The sequence below is a fragment of the Myotis lucifugus genome, unplaced genomic scaffold (assembly GCF_000147115.1).
Source record: "Myotis lucifugus unplaced genomic scaffold, Myoluc2.0 scaffold_605, whole genome shotgun sequence".
Lineage (NCBI taxonomy): Eukaryota > Metazoa > Chordata > Mammalia > Chiroptera > Vespertilionidae > Myotis > Myotis lucifugus.
This window is the reverse complement of record NW_005871653.1, coordinates 407695-434741: the sequence shown is the minus strand read 5'-3', so window position 1 is coordinate 434741 and position 27047 is coordinate 407695. Positions and strand designations below refer to the sequence as shown.

At 55.1% G+C, this 27047-nt stretch overlaps 1 protein-coding gene across 1 annotated transcript in view; it reads right to left on the bottom strand.

The window, feature by feature from the left end:
* The window catches only part of HMCN2 (hemicentin 2), a 32165-nt gene extending 5164 nt beyond the window's left edge, over positions 1-27001 (bottom strand). Inside the window, exons 1-8 of the mRNA XM_014447036.2 lie at positions 26758-27001; positions 13589-13659; positions 12327-12485; positions 11371-11493; positions 3406-3577; positions 2714-2820; positions 2167-2287; positions 1138-1401 (exon numbers count right to left, since the gene is read on the bottom strand). Coding sequence (XP_014302522.2) covers positions 1138-1401; positions 2167-2287; positions 2714-2820; positions 3406-3577; positions 11371-11493; positions 12327-12485; positions 13589-13659; positions 26758-27001 — 1261 coding nt within the window. The remainder of the gene's footprint in view (positions 1-1137; positions 1402-2166; positions 2288-2713; positions 2821-3405; positions 3578-11370; positions 11494-12326; positions 12486-13588; positions 13660-26757) is intronic.
* Positions 27002-27047: the final 46 nt, after the last annotated feature.

Here is a 27047-nt window from a genome sequence, read left to right as displayed (position 1 = left end):
CCCCCGCCTGCCCCCCCACCCCCAGTGATGTGGACAGAGGAGTCTGCCCCTCGCTGAGATCCCCAGCAAGGACCTGGAATGTCAGTGACAGCCACCTCTGTGAGCTCCTCCCAGGCCGCCACATGGGAGTGGGCAGGAGGGAGTGGAGCCCAGTATGGAAGCCAGTGGCCAGGGAACTGAGATGCCCCTGCCAGGCCCAGAGACAGAGCTGGAAAGCCAGAGACTCCACCCTGCCCTCTGGAAGCTTCCAGACGGGATGTGAGACCTCAGGGACACACAGAAAACCAGCAGAAAGCCACCAGGTGTGGGAACCAACCCAGCATGGCCCACAATCCCCACATCCTGGGCGCAGACCCTGAGCGGCCCCACGAGCCTCTCTTCATGTGCATTAGCTTATGGAACCTTCCAAGCACCCCTGGGAGGTGGGTGGCCTCGTTTCTTTTTTTTTTTTTTCCTAAAATTATTTGTTTTGGTGGCCTCAGTTTCTTCATCTATAAAATGGAAACACATCTCAGAAATGTTATAAGCATTCGAGGAGCGAATGTGTGGCAAGTGGGCTTGGCCCAGGACTGCCCCAAGGGAAGTGCTCAAAATGATGGCTAAATTAGTGTTAGCAAGGTCATGATTATACAGTGATTATAACAAAAGACCAAACCCATACCCACTGCCCTGCCCACTGCTGTGTCCACATTATGAATGACACAAAATGAAATGTTGAATGGACAGGTGGGTGGATATTTGGATGAATAAATGGGTGGGTGGATGGATGGATGGATGGATGGATGGATGGCTGGGTGGATGGGTGGGTGGATGGGTGGATGGATGGATGAATGGGTGGGTGGGTGGATGGATGGATGGATGGGTAGGTAGATGTCTGGATGGATGAGTGGGTACGATGGACACATGCATGTATGGATAAATAGATGAATGCATGGGTGGAGGATGACTTTGTACTACGTATCTGAGCTGAGGGCTACATCGGAAGCATCTCAGTACTCAGCATAATCCTTGCAGAGCTTGCTACCCACAGAAATCAATGAACACACTCCGTAATCTAATCTAACCAGGAGGGCTCCCAGAAGAAATGGGTTGGCAACTGAGACAGAAATCTAGGGGTGGCAAGAGCCACTCACTCACCTGGGGCCACCCCACGATAGGCAACTCCAGAGACACGAAGGAGGGGGTTCCCCTCATGGTCCTCGCCCTTCACCTTGAGGTAGAAGCGCTCCTCGGGGGCATGGAATGGCGGCCCACCCCACAGCTGATGGGCGGATCCGTTGGAGAGCAGCTGCGTGGGCAGAGTCAGGAGGGGCTGCCCTGAACTGCGTGAGAGCTCCACCGAGTCCACGCGGCCAGGGGCCTGCAGGCCCGTGGAGTTGATCACCAGGGAGATGGGCACCCCTGCAGAGGGAAGGGCGAGGGAGGAGGTGCTGGCATCTGTGCTGGGCTCCATGATCCTCCCCAAGGAGCGGCCCTAGGTCTATCGGTCTATCGGTCAATCGGCCAGGGATCAGCCCACTTGGTCCTCCTTCACCAGCTACCTCACCTTCCCTTCCCTGGGACATTCACACGGGGAGGTGGGACAAGGAGAGAGGGGGGCTTGCTCCTGTCCGTGGTCCTGAAATGCCACTGCTCATCCCGCCAGTGGGCCCCCAAGGCTGCATCACCTCCACTCCACACAGCGTCAAAGCGGGAAACTGGAGGAGCCAGGCTCTTGGTAAACAAGTTTTGACCCAGAAGAAGGGGAAGGTGTGAACTCAGTAGTGGAGCATGTTCCAAAGCAGCGGTTCTCAACCTGTGGGTCTCGACCCCTTTGGCGGTCGAACGACCCTTTCACAGGGGTCGCCTAAGACCATCCTGCATCTCAGATATTTACATTACGATTCATAACAGTAGCAACATTACAGTTATGAAGTAGCAATGAAAATAATTTTATAGTTGGGTCCCAACATGAGGAACTGTATTTAAAGGGCCAGAAGGTTGAGAACCACTGTTCTAAAGGGAAATGGCCACTATGTCACCTGGGCTGGGGCCTGGCCCCGTGGTGTGGGAACCCAGCCTGGGCCACCTGTTCCACAGCCGCTCACTCACAGTCGGCCCCCAGCGCTCCCACTGTTTCCCACAGGCAAGCCCCACCCCTCAGAGGGCAGCTCCAGGAGCATGTACCTTGCAGGGGCCACTCGATGGTGTGGTTGAGGTCCAGAGAGGGCTGAGTGGAGAAGCCGGCGCGGAAGTTGATGTTGCTGATGCCCGTGATCCTCACCGAATGGCGGCCGCTGCTGTAGACCTAGCACAAGCCCAGGCCCACGTCACCGGGGCCCTCGACCCCCACACCCCAGCTCCAGGAGTGCCGACCCGACCTGCCAGGACTGTTCCTCGAAGCCTTCCCCCGAGGTCACCCTTGCTTCTTCTGTGCCTTCTCCCTGGACAGGGCTCTGTTTCCCATCTCAGGACGCTCAAGTCATTTCTCCACGTCCTTCATAAACATCCCCTAACTAACCCAAACCACTCCACTTCCTCTCACGGCTACAAAGCAGAATACCCCTCCTCTGTTTTTGACCCTTTACTTCTATTGATATGCCCACATCACTACCCAAGCTCCAGCCCTCAGCTCCCCAGGACCCCAGGCTCCCCAGGCCAGGCAGGAAGGAGATGGTGTCTCAAGTCCATGCGGCTTGGGCTCCCCACAGCCCGGGAACCCAGTGCCCCCTACCTTGATGGACCAGAGCCCAGGATGCTCCGGCTTAAAGGCCACCACCTTGGCCGAGTCAGGGATGTTGAGAAGCACGTTGAGGCCCTCATCCTTCTGCAGGATCCTCCCTGTGGAAGCCCCAGTGACTCTCAGTCCCCAACACTTTCCCGGGGGGCGACAGAGGCCCACCCTATCCCCAGGAACCCGTGGCTCTCCAAACACCAGCCTCAGGCTTCCCAGAGAAACTGACGAGAGGCCTTTGGCAGTGCTGGGGCCTCCCCCTCATTCTGCACGCCCCCCCTCCCCCTCCCCAGGTGTGGGATGCACTCCTGGCCTATAGCCTGAGGTTCTCATGACATCCTCGGAGCATCGGGGAGCCAGGTGGCCAGGTCCAAACCACCTCCCTGAACCCCAGCTTCCCATCTGTACTACGTGCCACTAATTCGTGCCCTCACTGACCCGCCAGGCTACTGTGGGGAAGGACTCCGTGGGAGCCTCCCATCCCAGGACTGTCCTCATCTTAATTCCCCTCACCTGGCTTCTCCCGGCCTCCTGCTTCCTCACCCACCATGGACCCTCTCTGCCCCCCACCTGGCACCCCCCACCCTCCTTGCTCCCGGAGCCTTGTGTCCAGGGGCCACCACAGGTCTCTCTCCTTGTCCCATCCTGACTCCCAGCTCAATCCTGGGGCCAAAGAGGAGGGGCGCACATACCCAGCGGGTCTCGGACTTCGATCTCGGGGCCCGGGCCGCTCAGGGAGATGGTGACCTCCTTCAGGCTGGGGTCGAAGGGGATCCTCCACGTGTGCTCGCCCTGTTCCTCGTGGTCCGTGGACAGCAGGTGCACCTTGGACGCCTGGATGGCTGACTCCACCCACTTCAGCACCTGGGAGGCAGGTGTGAGAAGCTGACGCCAACATGTTACCTTGTCTTACGTGTGTCTGGCCCACTGATGGTGGGTCCTTAACAGGCTGCCAGCTGTGTGCAGAACCTGGCTTCCCCCATGGGTTTTGGGCAGCATACAGGCTTTCCAGGTCATCTGGAGGGCACCCCACACCCCCCTGAGCCCCACCAGCCCCAATTCAGAGCATTACCCACATCCCCAGCCTGTGGGCTCAGAGCTGTGACACCTGAACTGAGGCATCCAGAGGACTCAGCTTGGACGGAAGGAGCAAGGAGTGCCCTTCTGCTGGGAAGACTCTTCCCTCCTTCACCTGGCCAACTTCCATGGCCCCCATCACCTCCTCCAGGCAGCCCTCCTGATGCCTCCTATACACAGATGAACCCTGGAGATCTGGAATCTTGCCCCAGACCAGTGGTTCTCAACCTGTGGGTCGCGACCCCTTTGGGAGTCGAACGACCCTTTCATAGGTGTCGCCTAAGACCATCGGAACACACACATATAATTACATATTGTTTTTGCGATTAATCACTATGCTTTAATTATGTCCAATTTGTAACAATGAAATTGGGGGTCACCACAACATGAGGAACTGTATTAAAGGGTCGCGGCATTAGGAAGGTTGAGAACCACTGCCCCAGACCAACATAGTTCACCATCACCCCCCTAGGGGCCTCAGACCACACCCACCATCCCCCATCCCAGGTTCACCCTGTGGATGCAGACGACTCCCTCAATTCCACCAGCACCCACCCCAGGTTCACCCTGTAGACAGACGGCTCCCTCAATTCCACCAGCACCCACTCCCAGCTCACACCTCCTCCTTGCAGCAGCCAAGCCTCCCAGGTCCCAGCCAGAAAACCAGGAAAGAGGGAGAGGGGCAGCCCCTCCCGTCGGAACCTCTCCTTCCCTCCAAGTTACGTCAGGAAGCATCCTGTGCAAACCCTGAAACTGAAACACAGGGCACACGCCCCTGACCGGATGAGGGATGGGTACCATGACCACAGAGAGAAAAAGTTAACCTCCATTGAGCTGAAAACCCAGGGTTTGAACTTGTGCTCAGTGGGGGGCACACTGAGGACAAAGGGACCTGCAAAGAAACCTTCGTGGAGCGGCTTCCAGCTGCCAGCCTCTCACTGCGACTGGGAGGCTGGTCTGTGGGACTTGTAGGGTAAAGCACAGCGCTGAGGAGGTTCATGTTTTCTGCGCCCAGACTCTCTCTGATAGCCAAGTGTCACAGAGAACTGCAGGCGCCTCATTCTCTATAAATCCACTCCAGCCCTAGCCGGTTTGGCTCAGTGGATAGAGCACTGGCCTGCAGACTGAAGGGTTCTGGGTCTGATTCCGGTCAAGGGCACATGCCCCAGTTGCGGGCTCAATCCCCAGGGTGTGCAGGAGGCAGCCGATCAATGATTCTCTCTCATCATTGATGTTTCTATCTCTCTCTTCCTCTCCCTTCCTTTCTGAAATCAATTATACACACACACACACACACACACACACACACATATCTATATATATATTAAATCCACTCGGAGTGAATTAGAACCTAATACCATTCTGAACTAGGGTTCCTTGGAGAGATGGCTGATTCTGAGTCCGGGGCAGGCAATGTACAATGCAAACCTGAGGCAGCCGATAACTCCATAAAGCGAGGAAGTCCTCGAAGACGAACGGGACACAGCCAGAGGACACGGCCACCAGCTTGCAGAAGCCCCACTGGCTAAATTTAGAAAAATTTGAGCCCCAAATAGAGTAACAGTAATCGATCAAAACACACTGCATTATGTGACCCACATGCCCATAATAATACTCAAAAAGAAGTGCAAAATTCAAAACAGTAAAACCTCACTTGTCACCAGTGAAGGCGACTTCTTCATTAAAGAGAAAGAACTAAGGGTGATCCCTGCCCTTCTGATCGGAACTGGGCTTCGGACAAACCAAACCCTTCCTTCCGATGAGCAAAAGCCCTCCTTCCTGGAAGAGCGCCCGCTGGTTAACGCGGAAGGAATGATGCAGTTAGGAAATCATCGTTTTGCAGCCCCTCGTGAAATAAGTGTTCCGGGCGCGCATGCTCGGTGGAAGCTCACACCGCGGATGAAAGGGCGATGGGGAGCTGGACGTCCACATGCAGCCCCAGCGCTACCCCACAGACCACCTGAGTCACACGGGAACGCATGGCCTCCCGATGCGGAGAGCTGGCTGTCGACACCCCAACCCAGTAATCACGCTTCTCTCCAGGAAGAGTGGGACAGTCAGACATTATTCGCCTGCTGGTGTGATGTAATAGAGAATACACACAGCACCAGCTATGAACTATTCCTGCCAAACCTGCTGGCCTCCATCTAGACAGGCGTGTAGCGCTAACCCCCAGTTCAGGGGAAATATAGGAGACACAGTTCACGCCATAAGGAAGCCATCAGCTGGAACCGGAACACGGGACATTGTAAAGGCGGTGCCTCGTCGACAAGCCGGTGGCATGTACAGAGGGTGGCCTGCTCCAGATGTAAAGGGCTCCGTAGCCATGACAACCAGACGACATGCACCGCCCGTGATGAAGTCCCATCGGGCAAAAACGGTTATAAACACATTCTGAGGGCCCTAGCCGGTTTGGCTCAGTGGGCAGAGCTCGGCCTGCAGACCACAGGGTCCCGGGTTCGATTCCGGTCAAGGGCACGTACCTCGGTGGCAGGCTCCTCCCCAGCCCGAGCCCTGGCCGGGGCGCGTGCAGGAGGCAAGCAATCGATGTGTTTCTCTCACATCGATGTTTCTCTCTGACTTTCCCTCTCCCTAAAAATCAATGGAAAAATATCGAGTGAAGATTAACAACAACAAAAAGACATTCTGAGGAAAATTTGAATGTGGACTCAACATCAGATGAAACTAGCAAAGTACACTTAATTCGATAATATTGTAGGCTATTTTTTAAATATCCATGCTGAATTATTTATGGATAAGGTGTCATCATTCAGCAAAAAGTATACAGAGAGACGAAGCAGGTGGAGCTAACATGTTAATTGCTGGATCTAGCTGGTACCTAAGTTCTTTTTATTTTTCTATATCTTTGACATTTTTCACAGTAATTTTTTAAAGACTTTTTATTGATTTTTAAATATATATATTTTTATTTATCTCAGAGAGGAAGGGAGAGGAAGAGAGAGATAGAAACATCACTGATGAGAGGGAATCATTGATTGGCTGTCTCCTGCACATTGGACTGAGCCCAAAACCCAGGCACGTGCCCTTGACCAGAATCGAACCTGGGACACTTCGGTCCGCAGGCCAACGCTCTATCCACTGAGCCAAACCGGCTAGGGTTTGATTTTTAAAGATAAAGGGAGAGGGAGAGAGAAATATCGATCGGCTGCCCCTTACCAGGGATCAAGCCCCAAACCTGAGCATGTACCCTGACGGGGAACCAAACCAGCAACTCTTCCGTGCACAGGACAATGCCCAACCAACTGAACCAAAACCCAGGCACGTGCCCTTGACCAGAATCGAACCTGGGACACTTCGGTCCGCAGGCCAACGCTCTATCCACTGAGCCAAACCGGCTAGGGTTTGATTTTTAAAGATAAAGGGAGAGGGAGAGAGAAATATCGATCGGCTGCCCCTTACCAGGGATCACATCCCCAGTAGGAGATGTGCAGGAGGCGGCTGATCGATGTCTCTCTCTCATCGATACAGGACAATGCCCAACCAACTGAACCACAACAGGCAGGGCTTCGTAGTAATTTATTAAAGTAAAAAAAAAAAAAAGAATACACATTGTATTATTTTCCATACCAACAACTGTAAACCTACTTTTGCCCCACCCTCTTTCTATATATCTGAGCAACCATAGTGGTAGCCTGTTGCTTGGCAACTCTAATCAACAGGAATCGGCTTCCTGGAATACTGTTAGAAGAAGAAATAAGAAGCCACATCCTGCCTCAATTTTAAACAGCTCTGTGATTGATTAGCAATGTCTGCCATGGATATGACATTAGAAGTGGTGTCTCGCATGCTATCTGTTGGCCATGCTTGCTCTGAATCATTCTCCTTTAGCTCTGCCTCCCATCGATCTCCCAGGGAAAGGCACGGAATTGGAAGAATTGCCCAAGGTTTAGAAAATGTATATGATTTGTTTAGACTGAGCTAGAACCTGTGTGCCTAGACTTTATAGCCAGATTTAAGTTAACAAGGGCTAAGAATGCGGTGTTCTGGAAAAGCATCTGTTTCTAGGCCTGGAGCTACTCCATCTTTTGTTTTGCCTTCGAAGTAATGTTTCTCTTGAAAAGGTCCCACCTGTCTTCACCAACATTCTTCATCCGTGCGGGGGCGGCCGGGAGGAAGCCGCCGCCAGGGCTCCCAGATGGACAGAAGCTGGCGAAGTCAGTGAGGCAACTCCCCCAGCGGCACGGGAACGGCTCTGTGACCAGTCTTCCCCGGGGCCAGGCCTTGTCAGGGGTCGGGGGGATCATCACTGAGCAAAGCTGCCAGGAGGCGGTGGCAGCACAGCGGACAATTACCCAGACAAGTCACACCGCTACCGTGTTGCAACTGTTATTTTAAGCTCATTCTCGAATGTTCTGTTTAGGGAAAGAGGCCCAGGAGTTTAGGCTACTGAGCCATGGGGAGGGCTGAGATGGGACAGAATGCCAGTGACCTCGCCAGGAGGCGGCCTGCCCACGGGGCCTGCCCTGTAAGCACATCACCACTCAGGAGCTGGGGAGGTCTGGGGGGGGGGGGAGATGGGCTGACCCTCTTGCCCATATTGAGGTCAAGCCTGGGGGCAAGGCCTTCTGGCCCCCGCGATGCCCCCAGGGCTCAGAGTGGAACCCAGGGAGCCTTCCGAGAAGAGAGCCTGCATCCAGCAAGCTTGGTGTTTATTTGGTGAAAGCAATGGCTTCCAGATGTTAGCGGGACCGGGGGCCTGGGAGCCAGCAGTGCATCGGGGCTCATCTCTGTCCCTGGTGGGGAAGGAATGAAGAACCTGGGCTTGCTCCCCCGGCCAGATGGCTGCTGGTCAGCCCTTCCAGGCAGATCCGCCGTCCCCAAGGCTCCTCCCACAACATTTGACAGCCAAGGCAGCTGAAGAAGCAGAGAGGGGAAGCCAGGGCCCGAATGGGCCTCAGAGCCACAGATTGGAACACTGAGGGCCCCATCCTGGGCCCTGTGGCTTCAGGAAGCTCGTGGGCATGGATGAAGGGAGAGTGCTAGCCCCTGCCAACGGGGCACCCCGGGCACCTGTCCCAGGCCCTGCTTTCCCGAGCACAGGGCCGCAGTCACAGCCGTCGCCCACCCTCGCCAAGGGCTCCCGCGGCCGGGCCGTGCGCCCAGGGCTTCCCACGCGCGGCTTCCTTGCGCCCTCACTGCCGTCTCACCAGGCGGGGGCTCTCATAGCCCCGCTGTGCGCAAGGACACGGAGGCTCAGAGGGGCTCCCGCTGTGCTCCGGGGCACACTGCCCACGGGTGGCAGCTGGAGTCTGAGCCAGCGTGTGGCCCTGACGCTCCCCCACCTCCTCCTCTGGGAAGGGTCCAGGATGAAGTCATCTCCGGGGCCCGTGCCTCCTGATCCGTTAATCAGAACCACCTGGGCAGGACCTCCCCACCCCCCGACTGTCCCAGAAGGCCCTCACCTTTCCCCTGGCCGAGCGGATGCACAGAATCTGGGCACTTTCCATATTAGCACCTGCTGGTGCCAGACAGGGGAAGGGTCTGGGTCCCCGCACGGGACTTCCCAGGGCCCAGGCAGGCTGCAGGCTGATGGGACTGCCCACAGATTCTGACCCGGTGTACTGAGCCGGTGGGAAGCCTGCAGGACAGCTGTGCTGGGGCAAGTGGCTGCTGGGACCCAGCTCAGTCTCCATCAGAACTGCCTCCTTCAGGACAGGCCCCGGGGCCGTGTTGCCCGCCTCCCCCGTCTGCTACGGGATGGCAAAGGCTGCAAATCCCCCTGGCCAGGGGGAGGGGACCCCTGGTTCCGTGAGGCTAACCCCACAACTGGAGAAAGCTCCATGCTCAAAAGCACTGGGACCTGCGCCGGACGCAGATCCCTCTGTGCCCAGCACCTTCGGCTGCCCTGGCACATAGTAGGTGCGCAGTCAGCCAGGGGCGGCGGGAGCGCGGAAAGTGTCGCCCGGCCACGCTGGACCCGCTCTGAACAGGTAGGAGGCCTGCTGCACACAGCGGGGCTGCTGCAGCTTCTGCGACTCCTCCCAGCTGCAGCGCCTTGGCTGGGCCGAAGGCCCCGTCCCCCTCCTGGAAGGATGACCGCAGCCCTGGCTGCCCGGCCGCGTTCCCAGGCTTTGCCGAATGTCTGGGAACATCTGGAAGGGGCCAGGTCCAAGGCATTAAGCTAACAAATGGCAGAGCTGTGTGTCCAGGAAGGAGAGGGATCCAGGCCCCTACCCGGAGGCGGCTAATCCTAGCCGTCGGCGGTCCCACTGAGCGCTGCCCAGCCAGGCTCCCGGGCAGGAAATCTGGCACCGTGGCCATGAACGGGTGGATTTGTACAGGTTCCCTGCCTCAAGGGAGAGAACGGGGGGGGGGGGGGAGCTCCCAGCCCCACACCTGGGCAAGCCGTCCTCGCCCACCCGCCGGTGGCCCTGGCAGGAACCCAGTTCCCCTGCAATTGCCCAAGCAGGTCTCCCCCCAAAACAAGGACAGGACCAAGCCATCCCCACACTGTGAAATGCCTTCCACCCTGACTCGGCCGGCTCCGGGCCAGAATAGACGGACAAGCCAAAAATCACAGGCTAATGTGTCGCAGAGAACCATGGACGCCATCTGCCAACAGGGAGTTAAGACGCTAATCCAAACACGCCTGGCCCGTTCCCTTCAGAACACAAATATACAAGACAAGAAACCCTCTCCAGCAGGAGACGTGGGGCTGCCTTCTCCTCCCAGGGCCTCAGGCACAAGGGACCCCGTCTGTCCACTCCCCGGCCATTTACCAAGCACCTGCTCTGCGCCGGTGGCTGGACGAGGTGCTGGGGATACAGTAGCACCCGGGCTCAGCCTCGGGGAGCTCACGGTTGTAAAATTACAGTGATGCAGAGCCGCCCGGGGAGAGCAGGAAAGGAGACTTAATCTTGACGGGCAGTCAGAAGGTCTCCCTGAGGAGGCGTATTTCCGCTAAGACTGGGAAGATGAGCAGGAGCCAGGAGGCAGAGTGCAGAGAACAAGGCACAGAAGCAAAGGCCCTGGGGTAGGAAAGACAGGGGCCCTGCAGAAATAGCAGAGGCCAGCAGGGCGGGGACAGTGGGCAAAGGGGCGAACCCAGGTGAAGGGAACAGAGAGGCAGCGGTCAGACGAGGTCTGCACCTTCCCAGGGGACAGCAGGAGGGCCTGTGTGTGGGATCTGTTTCAGACCAATCCAGCGGGATGCTGGAGCCAGCTCACGGGCTCAAGAACGTCGGCGTGAGCGTCCCTTTCCAGCTCTGCTCAGCGAGTTCCCGGGGCAGCGCGAAGGGAGCCAAGGCAGGATTTACACCACGGAAGGGAGTGTTCTTGCTCCTGCCTGTGAAAACTGCCTGGCAGGTCCTGGAAGGACCCCTCTGGCTCCTGGGAAGGAATGGCCTTGTGGGGCAGAGGGAAAGCGGGGGGAGCCCTGGGTGGCCGATGGAGCGGGGGACAGGAAGGGCAGGCACAGGTCCGAGAACGAGACAAGGACGCAGACACGTGGTCGGTGCCGACCTGAGTGAATCCGAACCGTGGCCAGCCCCGCACTCAGCACCGCTCACCTGTGATGGCCACCCGACGCCCGGAGACACAGGATGTCAGGGGAGGCTCACCTCGGTCACCTGCTGCTTGTCCAGGTGGAACACCTGCCCAGAGCTGGTGGCAGCGATCTCCTCGTAGGCCAGGTAGCCAGGATGCGTGCGGTCACCGCAGTCCCCGGTCAGCACGAAGACCACCTGGAAGAGGGACACACAGCCTGGCTCATGGCTCCCCGGCCACCTTCCTCGGCCGCAAGTGGCAGGGACGAAACAGGGAGGAGGGACGGGGCGAGCCCTTCCCTCTCTCTGGGCTCAGGTGACCCATCTGTAAAATGGGGAGAAGAGCACCCACCCCGGGGGGTGCGGGGTCAGGACTGGCGCAGGCCAAAGGGGTCGGCGCAGGGCAAGGGGTCGGCGCAGGCCCGGGAACACGACGGTGCTCCATGAACCGGAGCGGGTATTCAGCTTACAAGGAAGGGAATGGAAATCGACTCTGCTCCGAGGGGCCCCGGAGGCTGCAGAGTTAGAAGAACCGAGCTTGTCCTCGATGGGACCACAGAGCAGCTGTCCCAGCCCCCGGATGTCCAGCAGCAGCCCTCTGCCTTCCCACCACAGCCCTCCCCCACCCCTCAGACAGCCAGGGCCCCGCTCGGCTTCCAGGTCCTGAGACAACGGAAAAAGGGCGCCGCGCATCCACGGCCGAGACGGGCGCAGAGGCGACGCCAGGAGGAAGATGGATGGTGCGGACACTGACAGGGTGTGTAAGGCCAGAGCGGTGTGGGCTTTGTCAAGGACGGGCCTCCCCGGGGAGGCGCGGGCCCTGGCGGGCGGGGACCCAGCGCATGAGCACACACTTGGAGTTCACCAGACCAGCTCGGGGCTGGGGGTTGGCCGGCGTGGCTGGCGGAGGCTGGACCCCGGGTGGTGGACGAGAAGCACCCGGACTTTGCTGTCGGGGCTCGGGGGTGCCCATGCTGGAGACCCCAGCTCCCCACGAGTCCCCCCACGCAAGCCCCGGGCGGTTCGCTCACCTGCGACTGTTTCAGCTGCAGGAGCCGCAGAAGCTCATCCTTTTTGTGATAGTCCTTGGCCCGGGCGTCTGAGAAGACGAAGATGAAGGAGCCGGGGTAGGAGACCTCCACGGCGGCCTTGATGGCCCCCACGCTCATCTCGGGGCAGTCACCGCCTCCCTGGAGGACAGGGCGTGTCAGCAGCTGCTGCCCACCTCCCCTAGGGGGACCCACTAGGAGCACCTCCGAAACCAGCAGGAGGGGGGATCCCTTGAGCTGCCTCTGTCCTGTTAGGCCAGGCGCCCGGTCAGTCCCCATCCTGACACACAACGCAGCACCCACCGGCTTTCACTTTAGATGCTCAGCATCATTCATTCACGGAGCCGTGCAAGAGTGACGGGCCCTCCCAGGGGCTCTGGTGTGGGAGGCAGACGCCACATCAATAAGCACAACACGATGATTTAATTACCATCGTGATGAGTGTTACAAATGCGGGAGGAGGGAGGGAGCACGGGGACATGAAACAGAGGCCCCAAAGAAGCCACGTGTCAGCCAAGGCCTGGAGGACTGAGGGGGAGAGGGGAGGCCAGGAGGAGGAGAGGTGGGCACTGGGAAAGCACTCAAAACTGCCTCCCTAAATCCTCTGTGTACCCTGGCCTGAATGCATCCCAAATGCACACACACACTCACACACACACACACACACCTGCCTCCCCTCCCTGCCACCAGCCGGGCGCTCTCTGGAGCAGGGAGCCGGCCCTGTGCCACCCGGGTCTGCAGCCCAGCCAGCAGCAGGTCTGCACGTGGTTCTTTTACAGTAAACGCCTCTCTCCTGGGCTCACACATTCACCCCACCTTCACCCTCTCTGTCCAGGCCCTGTTCTGGGCCCTGGGGTCCCTGCCTTCAGGAAGCTCCTGGTCTCGAAGGAGGCGGGTGAGGTGGGGGAGGACAGATGCTGAACCAGGGTGTGCAGTGCAGCACAGAAGCTCAGGTGGCCACGGGGCAGCTGGCCCGGTCTGGAGCTTGGGTTTGGGGTCTGAACTGGAACCTCTTGGATCCTCTCAGCTACCACGCCCTCCTGCCACCCCTCTGTCCATTCACTAAATCATAAGCACCTACTATGTGCCAGGCACAGGGCCTCCTCCTACAGGTACCTGGTCACCGAATAAGAGGAAGGACCCCCCAGGCACACGGTGCAGGTCCCGGGCAGAGCTGGGAGGCAGGTAGCAGGGCCCGGGAAGAAAGGCCCAGAGAGCCAGCAGCCAGGGGCAGGACAGCCCACCTGCACGTAGAGTTCTCTCAACTCCCTCTGGAACACCGCTGGGTCCTCCGTGAGGGTCACAGGGCCAACATCTGCGGGGGAGAGAGAGGGGCCAGGTGGGCGTGGACTCTCAGGGGCGGCAGTTCCACGATGTGCTCCCCGTGGTGAGAGGGGCCGAGGTCTGGGCCTCAGAGACCCCCCACAAGACAGGACGTGGTGAGGGAGCAGCTTCCAGGCCTGTAAGGGGGCCAGGCCGCTCGGCCCCCTGCGTGCTCCAAGCAGGCCCGGAGCTCCAGGGGGGTGCAGAGCTGAGGCACGGGCAGCCCAGCTCCCCCCTCACAACCGCAGTGCCCCATCTTCTGTGACCCCAACGCCCCCAGGAACCTCCCTCATCATTGGTGGGGAAGGAATTCTGGGAAGACAAAGAAACAGCATCGAGCACATCGTGTCTTGGACCTCCCAGCAACCGTGCAACACCCCGCTGATCAGCCAGGGGAACATCTCCCAGAAACTCCACCCGTACATTAGCTCATTTAAAAAGAGCAGAATCCAGCGACCAAGGTTGCCTGCACCAAACGCTGGGGGGACACAGAGCAACTGCAACCTGCACCCACGGCCGGTGGCAACGCAGAACGGTCAGCCACTCCGGGAGACGGATGGAAATCGCCAAAACGTTCAACGTGCACCTGCCGCACGACCCAGTCCTTCCGCGTCCAGGTATTTACCCAAGAGAAATGAGAACACGCGTCCACCAGACATGTGCTCAAATGTTCACAGCAGCTGTGCTCCTAAGAGCCCCGAAATGGAAAGAAGCCAGCCGCCCGTCACTGGTGAATGAATAAACAAACTCCGGTATGTTCACATCATCACATGCTGCTCCCAAGGAGAGAACAGGCTACCAGTGCAGGCAGCCACATGGGTGAATCTCACAGACGTCACGCTGCAGGAGAGAAGCCAGACACAGCATGCATACGACACGGTTCCATTTATAGAACGTTCTGGAGCAGGCAGACTCCCCTAAGGTGAAAAAACCAGGACAGAGGGTGTCTGGGGGGCAGGGAGGCGCAAAGGAGACGTTCTATATTGTGATAGGAGTGTGGGTTCCCCGGCTGCATCCGTGTCAGAATGGGAAGCGGAGACTTGTGCATTTCAATGTATGTAAATTTCACCTCGTAAGAAACGAACTATAAAAATGATCCCTGGGGGGAGGGGGGAGGTAGGGTGGTGGGTGGGAGGAGGTATAGACAAGAATGGCAGCGTTTTCCTGATACTCGGTGACATGGGGTGATGCGTATGTGGGAATTCATTATACTCTCTGCTTACTTTGTATGTATTTGAAATGTTTCCTAGTAAAAAAAAATCCCCCCCACCCCCAATGGCAGTAATTGAAAGACACAGAAACAGGACCAGACTTTCAACTGGCCGAGCTGGCCATGTGGATAATAGGGATTTGCAAAGTTTTTCAGACATCTGATCTCTGAAAAATTGTTGCCTGGCCGGTGTGGCTCAGTGGTTGAGCATCAACATATGATCCAGGAGGTCACGGTTCCATTCAGTCAGGGCACATGCCCTGGTTGCGGGCTTGATCCCCAGTAGGGGGCGTGCAGGAGGCAGCTGACCAATGATTCTTTCTCATCATTGATGTTTCAATCTCTCTTCCTCTCCCTTCCTCTCTGAAATCAATAAAAATATATATTTTTAAAAAAGAAGAAAAATTGTTCATTTGATTTCTTGGTGAACTCTAGCAATGGAATATTTTTTAGTTTAAGAATTCTAAATTCTAGTCACCCCAAAGTCCCCACATGTATTAACTGGTTGGCAGACCTTAGCAGGAAGCCAGTGGAATTACCCAGCATTCATCCACCATCGAGGAGGCGTCCAGACCGCAGCTGGTCGGCCGTACACTCTAACAGTCACCCCCGGAGGCCCCAGCCTCTGTGCTCTGCATTTGCTCATCACGCCCAGCACCCCCCTCCGTGCCTGCGCTGGACTTCACCGAGCCTTCCCTGCGCCCGCCGCCCCCTCCCCCCTTGAACAGCAATGCCTGCAGCCAAGCTCTTGGCCCTTGACCTCAGACGGAGCTGCCTGGACTCCTGGCTCCACCCTGCACTGGCCACGGGGCCTCTCGCCGCTTGCTTCACTGTCCCTGGCTTCCGTCTCCCCATCTGCAACGCGAGGCGGAGAATACCATCCTCGCTGAGGACCAGGGCGAGGAGGCAGTGCAGCCAGGAGGCAGGGCAACGCCTGGCAGGGAGCCTGGCACGGGCGGAGGCTCAGCGAACGGGGCTGGCCCTGCTGACACGAACAAGTTCTTGTCCACGCTCCAGCCCGCAGCCTCACGGGAGGCAGACAGGCAAGGACAGCCCTGCTCCATATGAGTCCTCAAATCCTGCTGTGACCGAGAAAAGCCATCATTTTACCCAACGTTTGTGATTTCTTTGCCACATAATAATACAAATGCATGTAAATTCACGCGTGGCGTTGGTGACACGTTGACTCCGCACTTACTAAGCCCCAGGCCACGTGCTGAGATGCGCCCTGAGGATGAGCTCAGGCGTCCTCCCTGGCACCCCAGGTCCAACGCTCAGGCACATTTTACAGAGAGAAAACGGAAGCCCAGAGAGGTTAAGAACCTGCCCAAAGACACACAGCCAGGAAGCGGCAGAGCTGGGACAGGCATCCAGGTCTGCACAACTCCAGAATCTGAGCGCTTGACACCTACCCCCTGTGCACTGGACACAGAAATCCTGGACAGGCAGACACGCTAGGGCAGTGGTCGGCAAACTCATTAGTCAACAGAGCCAAATATCAACAGTACAACGACTGAAATTTCTATTGAGAGCCAAATTTTTTAAACTTAAACTATATAGGTAGGTACATTGTTATTAACTTAATTAGGGTACTCCTAAGGCTTAGGAAGAGCCACACTCAAGGGGCCAAAGAGCCACATGTGGCTGGAGAGCCGCAGTTTGCCGACCACTACCTAGGACAGTGATGGCGAACCTATGACACTGTGTCAGAGGTGACACGCGAACTCATTTTTTTGGTTGATTTTCCTTTGTTAAATGGCATTTAAATATATAAAATAAATATCAAAAATATAAATCTTTGTTTTACTATGGTTGCAAATATCAAAAAATTTCTATATGTGACACGGCACCAGAGTTAAGTTAGGGTTTTTCAAAATGCTGACACGCCGAGCTCAAAAGGTTCGCCATCACTGGCCTAGGGGATCCCACCAACCAGAAATCGTCCTATTTTTACATCTTACCTTCAAAACTTGTATGCTTATTTGTAAACGTATATCTTCTGTAGCAAGCTGGCACGGCCATGGCATATTCAGCCCCAGGGCACCTTATGTGCCACGCCAGCTCAGCCTGGTTCAGTGACCCTGAGAGGGGGCGGTAAAGGATGGATGGGACCCGGATGGAGAGAGACAGCGCCAGGGACCACAAGCCGTGTCTTTATTTTATAGCAGATGCCACGAGGCAAAGTAAGGGCGTGGTCAAGATGTTTACAACATTCTCCTGGGTTTCGAGCCTACTCAACTACATGCACCTGAACTCTATCAAGTCCACATCACTCAGGCACGTGGGGCCACGTGTTCGGACCATAGGTTCAAGCTCACAACCATAGCTGTTGGCTATAATTGTGCTGGGAGGGCCCTGCCCTCCAAGCTGGGACTTGCACGTGGCCATGAGAGGACTGTGCCCTCTCATTAGTCCGAGGCTTGAACCTGTCCAAACACTGTAGCTGCTCCCCACAATCTTCCATAAGTGCAGACCCCTGTAAGCAGACTTTTATGTAAGTGTAAATAACACACTATTTTAACTTTTTTTTTTTTTTTTCACTGAACAGCATATTGTGAGCATCTTTCCAGGAGGCCAAGTCCTCGGCTCAAAATCACCTGTGACGGCTGCCAAGGCCTTCCTTTGTGTAAATGTCTAATAACGGGCTTGCCGAATCCCATCTTGTCTTCTCTCCAATTTTTATCACGAACGATGTCACCGAGAACGTCTTCCCATACCTCACATGTGAGCGCCAGTTCGTTTCCTTGGAGGGAAGCCCATAAGCAGAATGTCTGGGTCAAAGACAAGGCCGTTCGTAAAGACTCTGGTTGCAAATTCAGTCACCTCGTTACTGTCTTCCCTTCCCAGGTGTCCCCGCCTCTGGTCCGTCCACCTGCCAAGGTGGAACCACCATCCTGGTGCCGGCTTTGCTCACGTGACCCTGCTCAGGAATCAGCAGCGACCGCTGGCGGGCTGCACACCGGGTGAGGCGCCGCAGGGCGCGGCTGTGACTGTGGGCCCTGTGCCCCGCGTCATGAACTGTCATCCATGCCAGCCTGTCCCGACGGCTCCCAGCGCTGGAGCCGTTCTCCCGCTTTGCAGCAACGTGAGAAATGGAGTTGGGACTGTGGGTTATCATCAATGAAACGTCCTCCAGTTGGAAGGATCCCCCTCCCCCTTTTCTGCCGTCTCTGTGCTTCCTGCTGGGGGAGTTGAGGGCTGAAGGTTGTTGTGCTTTCTTTCATGGAAGATCAAGAAGGGTCACAGGGAGCCGACTCTGGCCACGGTTCTACTTGGCAAGGTAACTGTTCCAGGACTTGCAGACACATCATCCCTCCAACTCTGCCGGCTGTCACGGGGCCTCCTCCCTGGTCTGCCTCTGTCCCTTCGCTTCTTATAAGGCCCTCGGGCACACTGGCCCGCTCCACTGCAGTATGACCTCATCTTAATCAGGACATCTCCGATCGCCCCGTTTCCAAATAAAGTCACATGCGGAGGACGCAGAGGGGACTGGAACTGTGTGAGGACTCGATTCAACTTAGAACTATGCCCGAGTTTGATTCCAAGCCTGTGCCCTTTGCCACAAGCCACATACTGCCTGCAGCACTGGTGGCGGTGGCAATGGTGATGGTGGCGATGGTGATGATGATGATGGTGTTAATATTTACGAAGCCCCCAGTTCTCTTCTATGCACTTTGTATGCACTCACTCAGAAAAAAACGTGCAGCAACCTACGAAGTCTACATCACCCCCATGTCAGAGACGCGACTTTGAGGCCCAGGCGGCAAAAGGGCTGCCGAGGTCGAACAACAAGGAAGCCGCAGAGATGGGTTCAGACCAGGGCTTGTCTGAGCCCAGATCCAAGCTCCCCAACCACCCGGGAACCTGTTCCCAGTCCCTCCTGCCCGATCCTGCGGGGGAGGGAGGTTCGTGACTGGAGGCAGGCATGCGCCAAACAGCTGGGCAGATGTGGCAGCCATCCTCGGAGCAGCGCACAGCTCAGACCTCCGAGCCTGCACGCGGAGAAGCACCGGGGCCAAGGGGCTGGGTTTTCCCCTCAGGGCAAGACTGATCGTGTCTATTTCATGATGAAAAGCTGGGTAATAGGTCACAATACACACCCCCCGCAGACCGTGCAGCCAGAAGCCGGGCCGCCCCAGCTCACAGGCGGGTCTGTAAACGGACCACGTTTGCTCTGCCTGCTGCACCCACGCCCCTGGCTGATTAAACCACCGAGCAAAGCTGGCGGCGGACCTGGGGCCCAGGGGAGATGCTCAGACTCCCCGACAATCAAACACTGAACGGGGTCACATTGCTCACCTACCACCTTCACCAAAAAGGGGAGCGTGAGGTCCCCAGGTGCAGCAGAGGTGTGGGCAAGACGCAGCCTCATACTCTGCTGGCAGGAGGGCATAACGGTGCCGTGTGCGTGGAGGACGGTTTGGTGACAGCTGTCAAAACTGAAAATGACCAGAGGCTTTAATAAGGCGACTGCATTTCTGGGGCCCTCGCCTACAGACGTGTCTGCAAATGTGTATGCGTTTATTATAGAGAAACAGAAAGCCACCCATTTGCCACCATGTGGGAATCACTGGGTAAATCCCGGTAAGACTAAGATAAATTGAGGTCCCTTCGGTAGTGCCTTCTGTGGTCATTAAAAACAGTAAAGTGGGCCCAGCTGGTGTGCTCAGTGGTTAGCGTCTCCCCATGAACCAGAAGGTCCCAGTTCGATTCCAAGTCAGGGCACACACCCGGGTTTGAGCTCTATCCCTGGTGGGGGTCGTGCAGGAAGCAGCCAATCAATGATTCACTCACATCACTGGTGCTTCTCTCTCTCTCCCTCTTCCTTCCTCTCTGAAATTAAAAAGTGTTTTGTTTTTTTTAAACAGAACAAAACAGTGAGGTGGGTCTCTATTTCCTGATAGAGAAAGAAATCTATGATTCATCATGTCGGGGGGAAAGCAAGCTGCAAGCAGGATGCACAGTACAATCCATTTTCTATATAATAAAAAAAAGTAAGGGGATATATATGTACGTGAGTGAATTACACACACGATCTGCAAGGACACAACACTATTAAAAAGTGCTTGCATCCCTTGAGAGTAGAATTAGTGGAATATTTACAAGGTTGTACTAATTTTGCAATATGGACGGGAACTGAATTCATTAACTGAAAGAGCTAAGCCTGGATACTAAAACAAGAACACAGAGAAAGAATAGCCCTTATTGATTCTATGCATTGAAATAAAATGCAAAACTCTAACTAAAACACTGGCGCGTCACACCCAGCCGTATCTTAAAGAAGCATCCACCAGCCGACCCAGCAGGGCGCGTGCAAGGGATGTGGAAAGAGTTCAAAACAAGGAACTCCAGCCACAGGTCAGCAGGAGACCAGCTCAGCACAGACGGGAAGCGCTGGGCCAACAGTCAGCGCCCATCCCCGTGGGTTTGTTCCTGCTTTGGGGTGTTTCTGTTTTGCGTGACCCTTAGGAAACTAGGAATGGAAGCATGTCCTTCACCTGGTGAGGAAACCACAGACAAGGGCGACATCACAGGACAGTGAGAGGTCACGAGTGGGGCGAGAGCGGCCCAGACACCCCCGTTATTCTGCAGTGACCCCGGAGTTCCCGCCGGTGACACCACGACCCATTTCTAGCGGGGAAACCTCTGACCGGGGAGAGGAGACAGCGTTATAATTTGGACAGGCTGCGCCTGTCAACCTAAAAAACTCAAGACATTACACACACAAAAAATAGAACTAGTTTAAAAAAAAACTTCAGTTAAGAAAGTTGGAAGCAAAATAAATCTATGAGAATGAATTGCTTTCCAACATGCGAGCAATACTCATTTGCAAAAAATGTAATGGGAAAGAAATTCGTGGTCAAAATAGTAACAGAAAAACCAAATATTTAGAGATGATTTTAAAAAGAAATGGGTGGAGGGAGAAAAGACTATAAATCTTCACTAAAAGAAGGAAATCTGTGGATAAAGGGAGAGGCATGTGTCCGGGATGGAAACAATCGACATTTTTAAAAAATGACAACTCTTCCCCTAATCAAGAATGAACGCCGTTCCAAGCAACATCATGGTAAGCGTTTTGGGGGGGAGTTGATTGAGTTTTTCTATTTTTCATCGGAAAGAAGAAGTGTCCACGAATATTTTGAAACCGAAGAAGAGGGACAGAAAGAACATGAACGTGGTACTGGCCTCGGGAACTCTGGAAATGAGTAGCCTTCGGACTCAGGCAAAAGAACTGGACTCCACTCAGCGAAGTTGTTCCGTGGGTGTGAGCGGACAGCGCTGACACCGGCCCACGAGCACGCTGGGAGGGAGCAGTTACGTGAGTGGAGGGTCTGTCCCTGTGGGGATGGAAGGTCATCGATAAGCAAGGGCAGGAGGTCAGAACAATCCACATAGACATAGACTTGGAGGCATCGGTAGGAACTCATGTTCAGCTTAACGTGGGTACAGACCATTGCGTAGAGATTTATAGACACAGATGTAGGCACCGGTTCGACATACATCTACCTTCTTGCTCTCTCAGCTATGTTCTAGCAGCAATGACACCCTAGCAGCAACCAGCACCCCAAGCCCGCAGATCCTCGTTTCTAAAACGACTATAAAAAGAACCAGGGTGCCTGAGAGAAATTGCTAATCCCAGGACAGGGCAGGACATGTATCAAATGAATCTGGACCAACTCGTAGTGCCAGAAAGTAAGAAAGTGCTTAAAATATATATATACAACAATGGGGTGTGTCAAAGGCACACGGGAGCCAGGGGCAAGAGCTGCTGATGACCACAGGTGGGAAATATTGAGCAACTAAATAAGGCAGTATTAGGTGATAGCCCAAAGTATACAGTAAATATCCGTGAGCCACACTGAACCAATAACTACATGAGAGAAGGGAGAAGTCTCTCATACAGAAGAATCCACATGACTTATATACGTGCTCCATCCCCTGCTCACATAGGGGCTGCCCTCCCAAGAGGACAGTATGGAAAGGGAAGAAAAAAAATAAAGTAACTTCACAGCAGAGACACCTGCCAACCTCAGCCAGGTGATCAAGGTCAACATCAACAGTGAGAAGTCATCTTGAGAGCACGTGCCCTCAATATGATGTGATGAGAATGTTCCTCCCACTGCCCAGTCTGCCTGGAGAAAAACATTGGACAAACCACAGCTCAGGGACCAACCATCAGAGCAACACTGGTCAAGCTCGTCAAAAGCAAGGTCTGAGGAACTGTCACAACCAAGAGGAGCCTAAGGGGACATGAGAACGTAACATAACGTGGGACCCTGGGTGGGATTCTGGGACAGAAAAACGACATTAAGGAAAAACTGAAGACATGTGGATAGAGAACGGGCTTTAGTTACTAAAAAAACGTATCTTTATCGACCCTTTCATTGTGATAAATGCCCAACATAAGATGTTAATAACGGGGGAAACTGGTTGTGGGGTAACTGGGAACTTTCTGTACTGTCTTTGCAATAATTCTATAAATCTACGGCTGTTCTAAAATTTAGAGTTGATGAAAATTTTTTAACTGCCCACTGATGAATAGATGAAGCTAGGAGAAGGAACTCCTGTCTGTGCCAACGTGGAGGGCACTGTGCCAAGTGAAATAAGTAGACAGAGAAAGACAAATACTCTATGGTCTCCCTTCTATGTGGAATCTAAAAAAAGCCTAATTCATAGACACAGCCCGGGTGTTTACCAGGGGCTGGGGGACGGGGAGACACGGGGAGCTGCTAGCAAGGGGGACGAACGTCCAATGATAAGATGGGTACGTTCTGGGGCTCTAGCGTACAGCGTGTGATTGTAGTCAGTAAGACCGTGTCACATCATGACTGTTGCCAAGAGAGCAGATCTTAAATGTTCTCGCTGCAAAAAAAAGAAATAATTAAGTGACGGATGAAGGTATTAGCTAACGCTACTTAATCATTTTGCGATTTACAAGTCTATCGAGTCAACACTTCTACACTGTGAACAAGCCCAAGAGAATGTATCAATTACACCTCAATAAAGCTGGGGGTGGGGGGGTGAGTTTTTTTTTAAATATATATTTTATTGATTTTTTACAAAGAGGAAGGGAGAGGGATAGAGAGTTGGAAACATCGATGAGAGAGAAACATCGATCAGCTGTCTCCTGCACACTTCCTACTGGGTATGTGCCCGCAACCAAGGTACATGCCCTTGACCGGAATCGAACCTGGGACCTTTGAGTCCGCAGGCTGACGCTCTATCCACTGAACCAAACCGGCTAGGGCATGAATTTTATTTTAAGAAAAAAGAATACAAGGAAGGGTGTGCCCGCTTAGTAGACAGGATGAAGCCAAATGGTGACAATGATGTGCTCCCAGGAGAACTGCCACCCAAGGGGACAGGACGGGAAGCCCAGGGCAATGCTTATCAGAGGTCCTGGCAGGTGGCTCTGTTGTTGGAGCCTCGTCCCAGGCACCAGAGAGGCTGCTGTTTGATTTCTGGTCAAGGCACACACGGGAGGCAACTGATTGATGTTTGTCTCTCACATCGCTGTTTCTCTCTCTCCCCCTTCTTCCCTCTCTAAAATTAAAAAAAAAAAAAAAGCATATCCTAGGGGAGAGGATAAAAAAAAAATAATCATTAACAAATTCTTAATAAAGTAATCTGAGATAAAGGCAGGATCCAAATGAATAAAAAAGAAAGGATTATTCAACCGAATGTATCTAACCAATTAATTATTCCATTCTAAAACAATTACAGTAGATTATTTTTTACACCATGCATCAGTTTTTTTTAAATTTCAGGTTAAAGAATTAAATACAACAAGAAAAAGAGAAAATAAATGAAAAAGCTTAGACCATGTACCTAACTGATTTTGTGATAGGGAAAAAAAAGTATTTTGTAAGCATGAAAGTCAAGAAATTACAAAGGGATACGTCTGCAGATTCCACTGTATTTAAGACTTAAAACATAAACATTTAAACTTCAGAACATTAGGAATGACGAACAATGCAAAAAGCCACCAACCAGGAAAAATACTAACCACATAACAAAATCCAGTTAATATCATCAATATCACGTCCTCCTCTCAACGGATGAGAAAACCACTAAAAACCCAGTGGAAAAAGGAACCCACATTTACAAAAGAGACTCACACCAAAAACAATCGCATGAACCGTGAAAACACACTGAACCTCACTAGCAATGGAAGCAAGAAGATGACATTTTCCATCTTTTGAATTGGGGGGGGGGGGATGTTTTTATCCTAATTCCCAGTGGTAGGCACAGCTTCTCTGCAACAGCCCCTCAAATGCTTCTGGTAGACGTTTAAACTCTCAAAACATTTTGTAAAACAATTTGAAGGATCGTCCACCTACTCCGTGTGCTAAAAATGTCCTAAGAATTCCACTTGGAGAAACTTAATCCTAAAAAAAAAAAAAAAAATCAAAGATGCAGACAAAAGACGAGGTGCTTCTGCAGTATTTTAATAGGGAAACACTGAAAACAATCAAGTTTTCAGCCAAAATGAAACCATTAGCAAAATTCTAACTCGCTAGTTTGGGAACCTTCCACTTTTCTCATTTAAACACTTGAAAACGCCTTGCCAAAGCGCAGGTCCTGGTTTATCTCCGCGCGAGAGCAGCCCAGAACCTCTGACACCTGCCCCGCAGAGGCAGGTCCTGGGGGTTAGGATGGGGCTTTCCTTGAAGAGGCTCCTGCAGGCACGCAGCCCGGGGGGGGGGGGCAGAATCAGCTAAAACCCCCATTTCTCCAGCTCCCCTTCCACCAAAGGGATGCCATTGGCTGATTCAAAAGACACAGCTAAACCTACACCACAGCTCCAATCCCTGCTCGGAACCTGCAGTGGCAGCTCACAGCCCATAGAAGGAAATCTACGCGCTCCAGATCCTCAGTCCCGAAGTCAGAGCCCAGACCCATCTGGCCTCTCCCGCGTTCCCATTTCAGCCCTCCTCCCACACACCGGTCCCCACATGCCAGCCGCCACCCAGCGAGCTCAGGAAGCACACGGCTTCCCCAGGTCCCCAGCGCCTGGCATCGGCCAGGGAAATGCTTGGAGCCCTCAGTGCACCTGCACCAGCGCCGGCCACTTTCTCCTCTCAGTCTGTCCCGTCTCCAGCAGCCACTGGCTCCTGCCCCTTCACCCTGGGAGGCTCACAAGGCTGTGCACACAGCAGGGGCTCCATAAACACATGCCTGGACCTGGGGGTGCCTGTCTGGAGGGAGGAGGGCTGGTTCCCTGCTTCACAGGGATGGGGTGAAGGCTGGAGAGTCCTGCACCCGCTCAGCACCCAGGAGGACAGGAGAGGAGGGGCTGGAAGGGGGCTTAGGGAAGCCGATGACCAGAGAGGGGGCGGTGAGGACAGCCCGAGGGAGCCCCAGCCGGGACGCCAGGTCGGGGTCCAACAGGCTGCTCCCCTGCCCTGCAACTGCAGCCCAGCATTTTAGGGACAAATTACATCACCCTGGCAGGTGGCCTGGGGTAAGTCCCATCCATGTCCTGAGCCTCAGTTTCTCCAAGTGTAAGAGAAGGGGGTGGCATTGGAAGCCCAAGAATGATCCAGAAGGGAGAGAGTTGGGGGGGAGGGGTGACCTGTGTCTGAGCAGAAGGCCCAGGACACACCTCACATCTTCCCAGCTCCCCCACCTGACTGCCCCTGCCCCTGAGGGGGGAGCTGTGCTTTGGATGCTCCCAGAAATATCTTCCTGGCTCCCTGGCTCTGGGCTTTGGGCTTCGGGACCCTCCGGAACCGGAGCTCCTGGAAGCGGAGGGACCTTCACCCTCAGCCGAGGACTACAGGGCCGGGTCACACCCACCGCTGCCCATCCTTCCAGAATCCGGAGTAATGCTGAGTGACGGGGGCAAACTCTTCCCACAGGCCTGACTGCCTCACAGCCTGGGCGCTGTGGGGTTCTCGGCACAAGAACACTTTGCAGTACAATTTTGCAAGCTGAATTGTTCAGTTTGGCTTTCTAAAGCGACCCTCTGATAGAAAGGTGGGTGGGTCGATGGCGCAACGAGATAAAGCAAACAGTGAAACAGTAACGAGGGTCAGCAGGTGGGCAGGCAGGTGCTCCGCGTGCTCCCCTCCCCCGCGGTGCTGTTAGTCCGAATTTTTTAATTGAGAAATGCTGGGGGGAAGCCGTCCTCGCGCTCAGAGGAACGTGGGGAACCATCCTCAGCTGTTTCTCCCGAAAGGCCCCACAGTGGGGTCTCCCAGGGGCCCTTGTCAAACGCGTGACCCAACACTGAGCTGAGAGTTAGGGGCTGGAGGGGACAGGTGTTGGGGCGTGGGGACCAGGCCGTGGGAGCAGGGCTGTGAGTGAGGCGACCTGGCCCGCGGGAGCTGCTGTTTTCCCTGGGAAACAGGTGACCGGCCAGCCGGGCAGGAGTGAGTTCACCTGGCCTAGCGGCTCTCCTGGCCTCCCAGCCCGGGCTGAGCGCGAATCCTAAGAATTAACAGAAGTGAAAACGCAAAGGCTCGTCGTGTGCCAGGCTCGGCCACGATGCCTCCTTTCAACGGCTCAGCAGTTTTGGGGGCAGTTCTCACCCCGTGTCACCACCGGGGAAAGTGAGTCTCGGGAAGGTGGGGTCACTTGCCCAAGTCGCACAGCCAGGAGGTGGCTGCGCAGCACTTGAACGCAGCGCCCCCCAGTTCTCTGCCAGTCGCCTGACCTCGCAAGGCGCGGGACCGGGACGGGGCGGTGTCGGGCCTGCCCCGGTGCCCGGGTGGGCTGCGCAGTGCTGAGAAGGCGCCCCGCCTGTGCGCAGCCCTGGGCGTCCAGGTGCGCCTGCAACCACCGGCGGGCGGGCGGGCGATGAAGCGCTGCCACAGGGCGCGGACGGGGCGCGGTGGGCGCCTCTGGGTCAGGGGAGGGCACCCGTGGGGGCGCTACCTGGGTCGTGGAAGGGCACCAGCGCATAGTTGGCGATGGCCCGGCTGCGGTGGCTCAGGCTGCGCTCCAGGATGCGCGAGGCGCCGTCCATCACCTGCACCAGGTCGTCCCACATGGAGCCGGTGACATCGAAGACGATGGCCAGGGTGGCGTCGCCCGTGGCAGGGGCCAGCGCCGTCCCGGGCTCGCTGGCCGCCGCTGCGGAGACCGCCAGCAGCAGCCGCAGGAGCAGCGCCGGGGGCATCGTGCTGAGCGCGGCCCACGGGCCTCGGCAACCTGAAGCGCAGGTC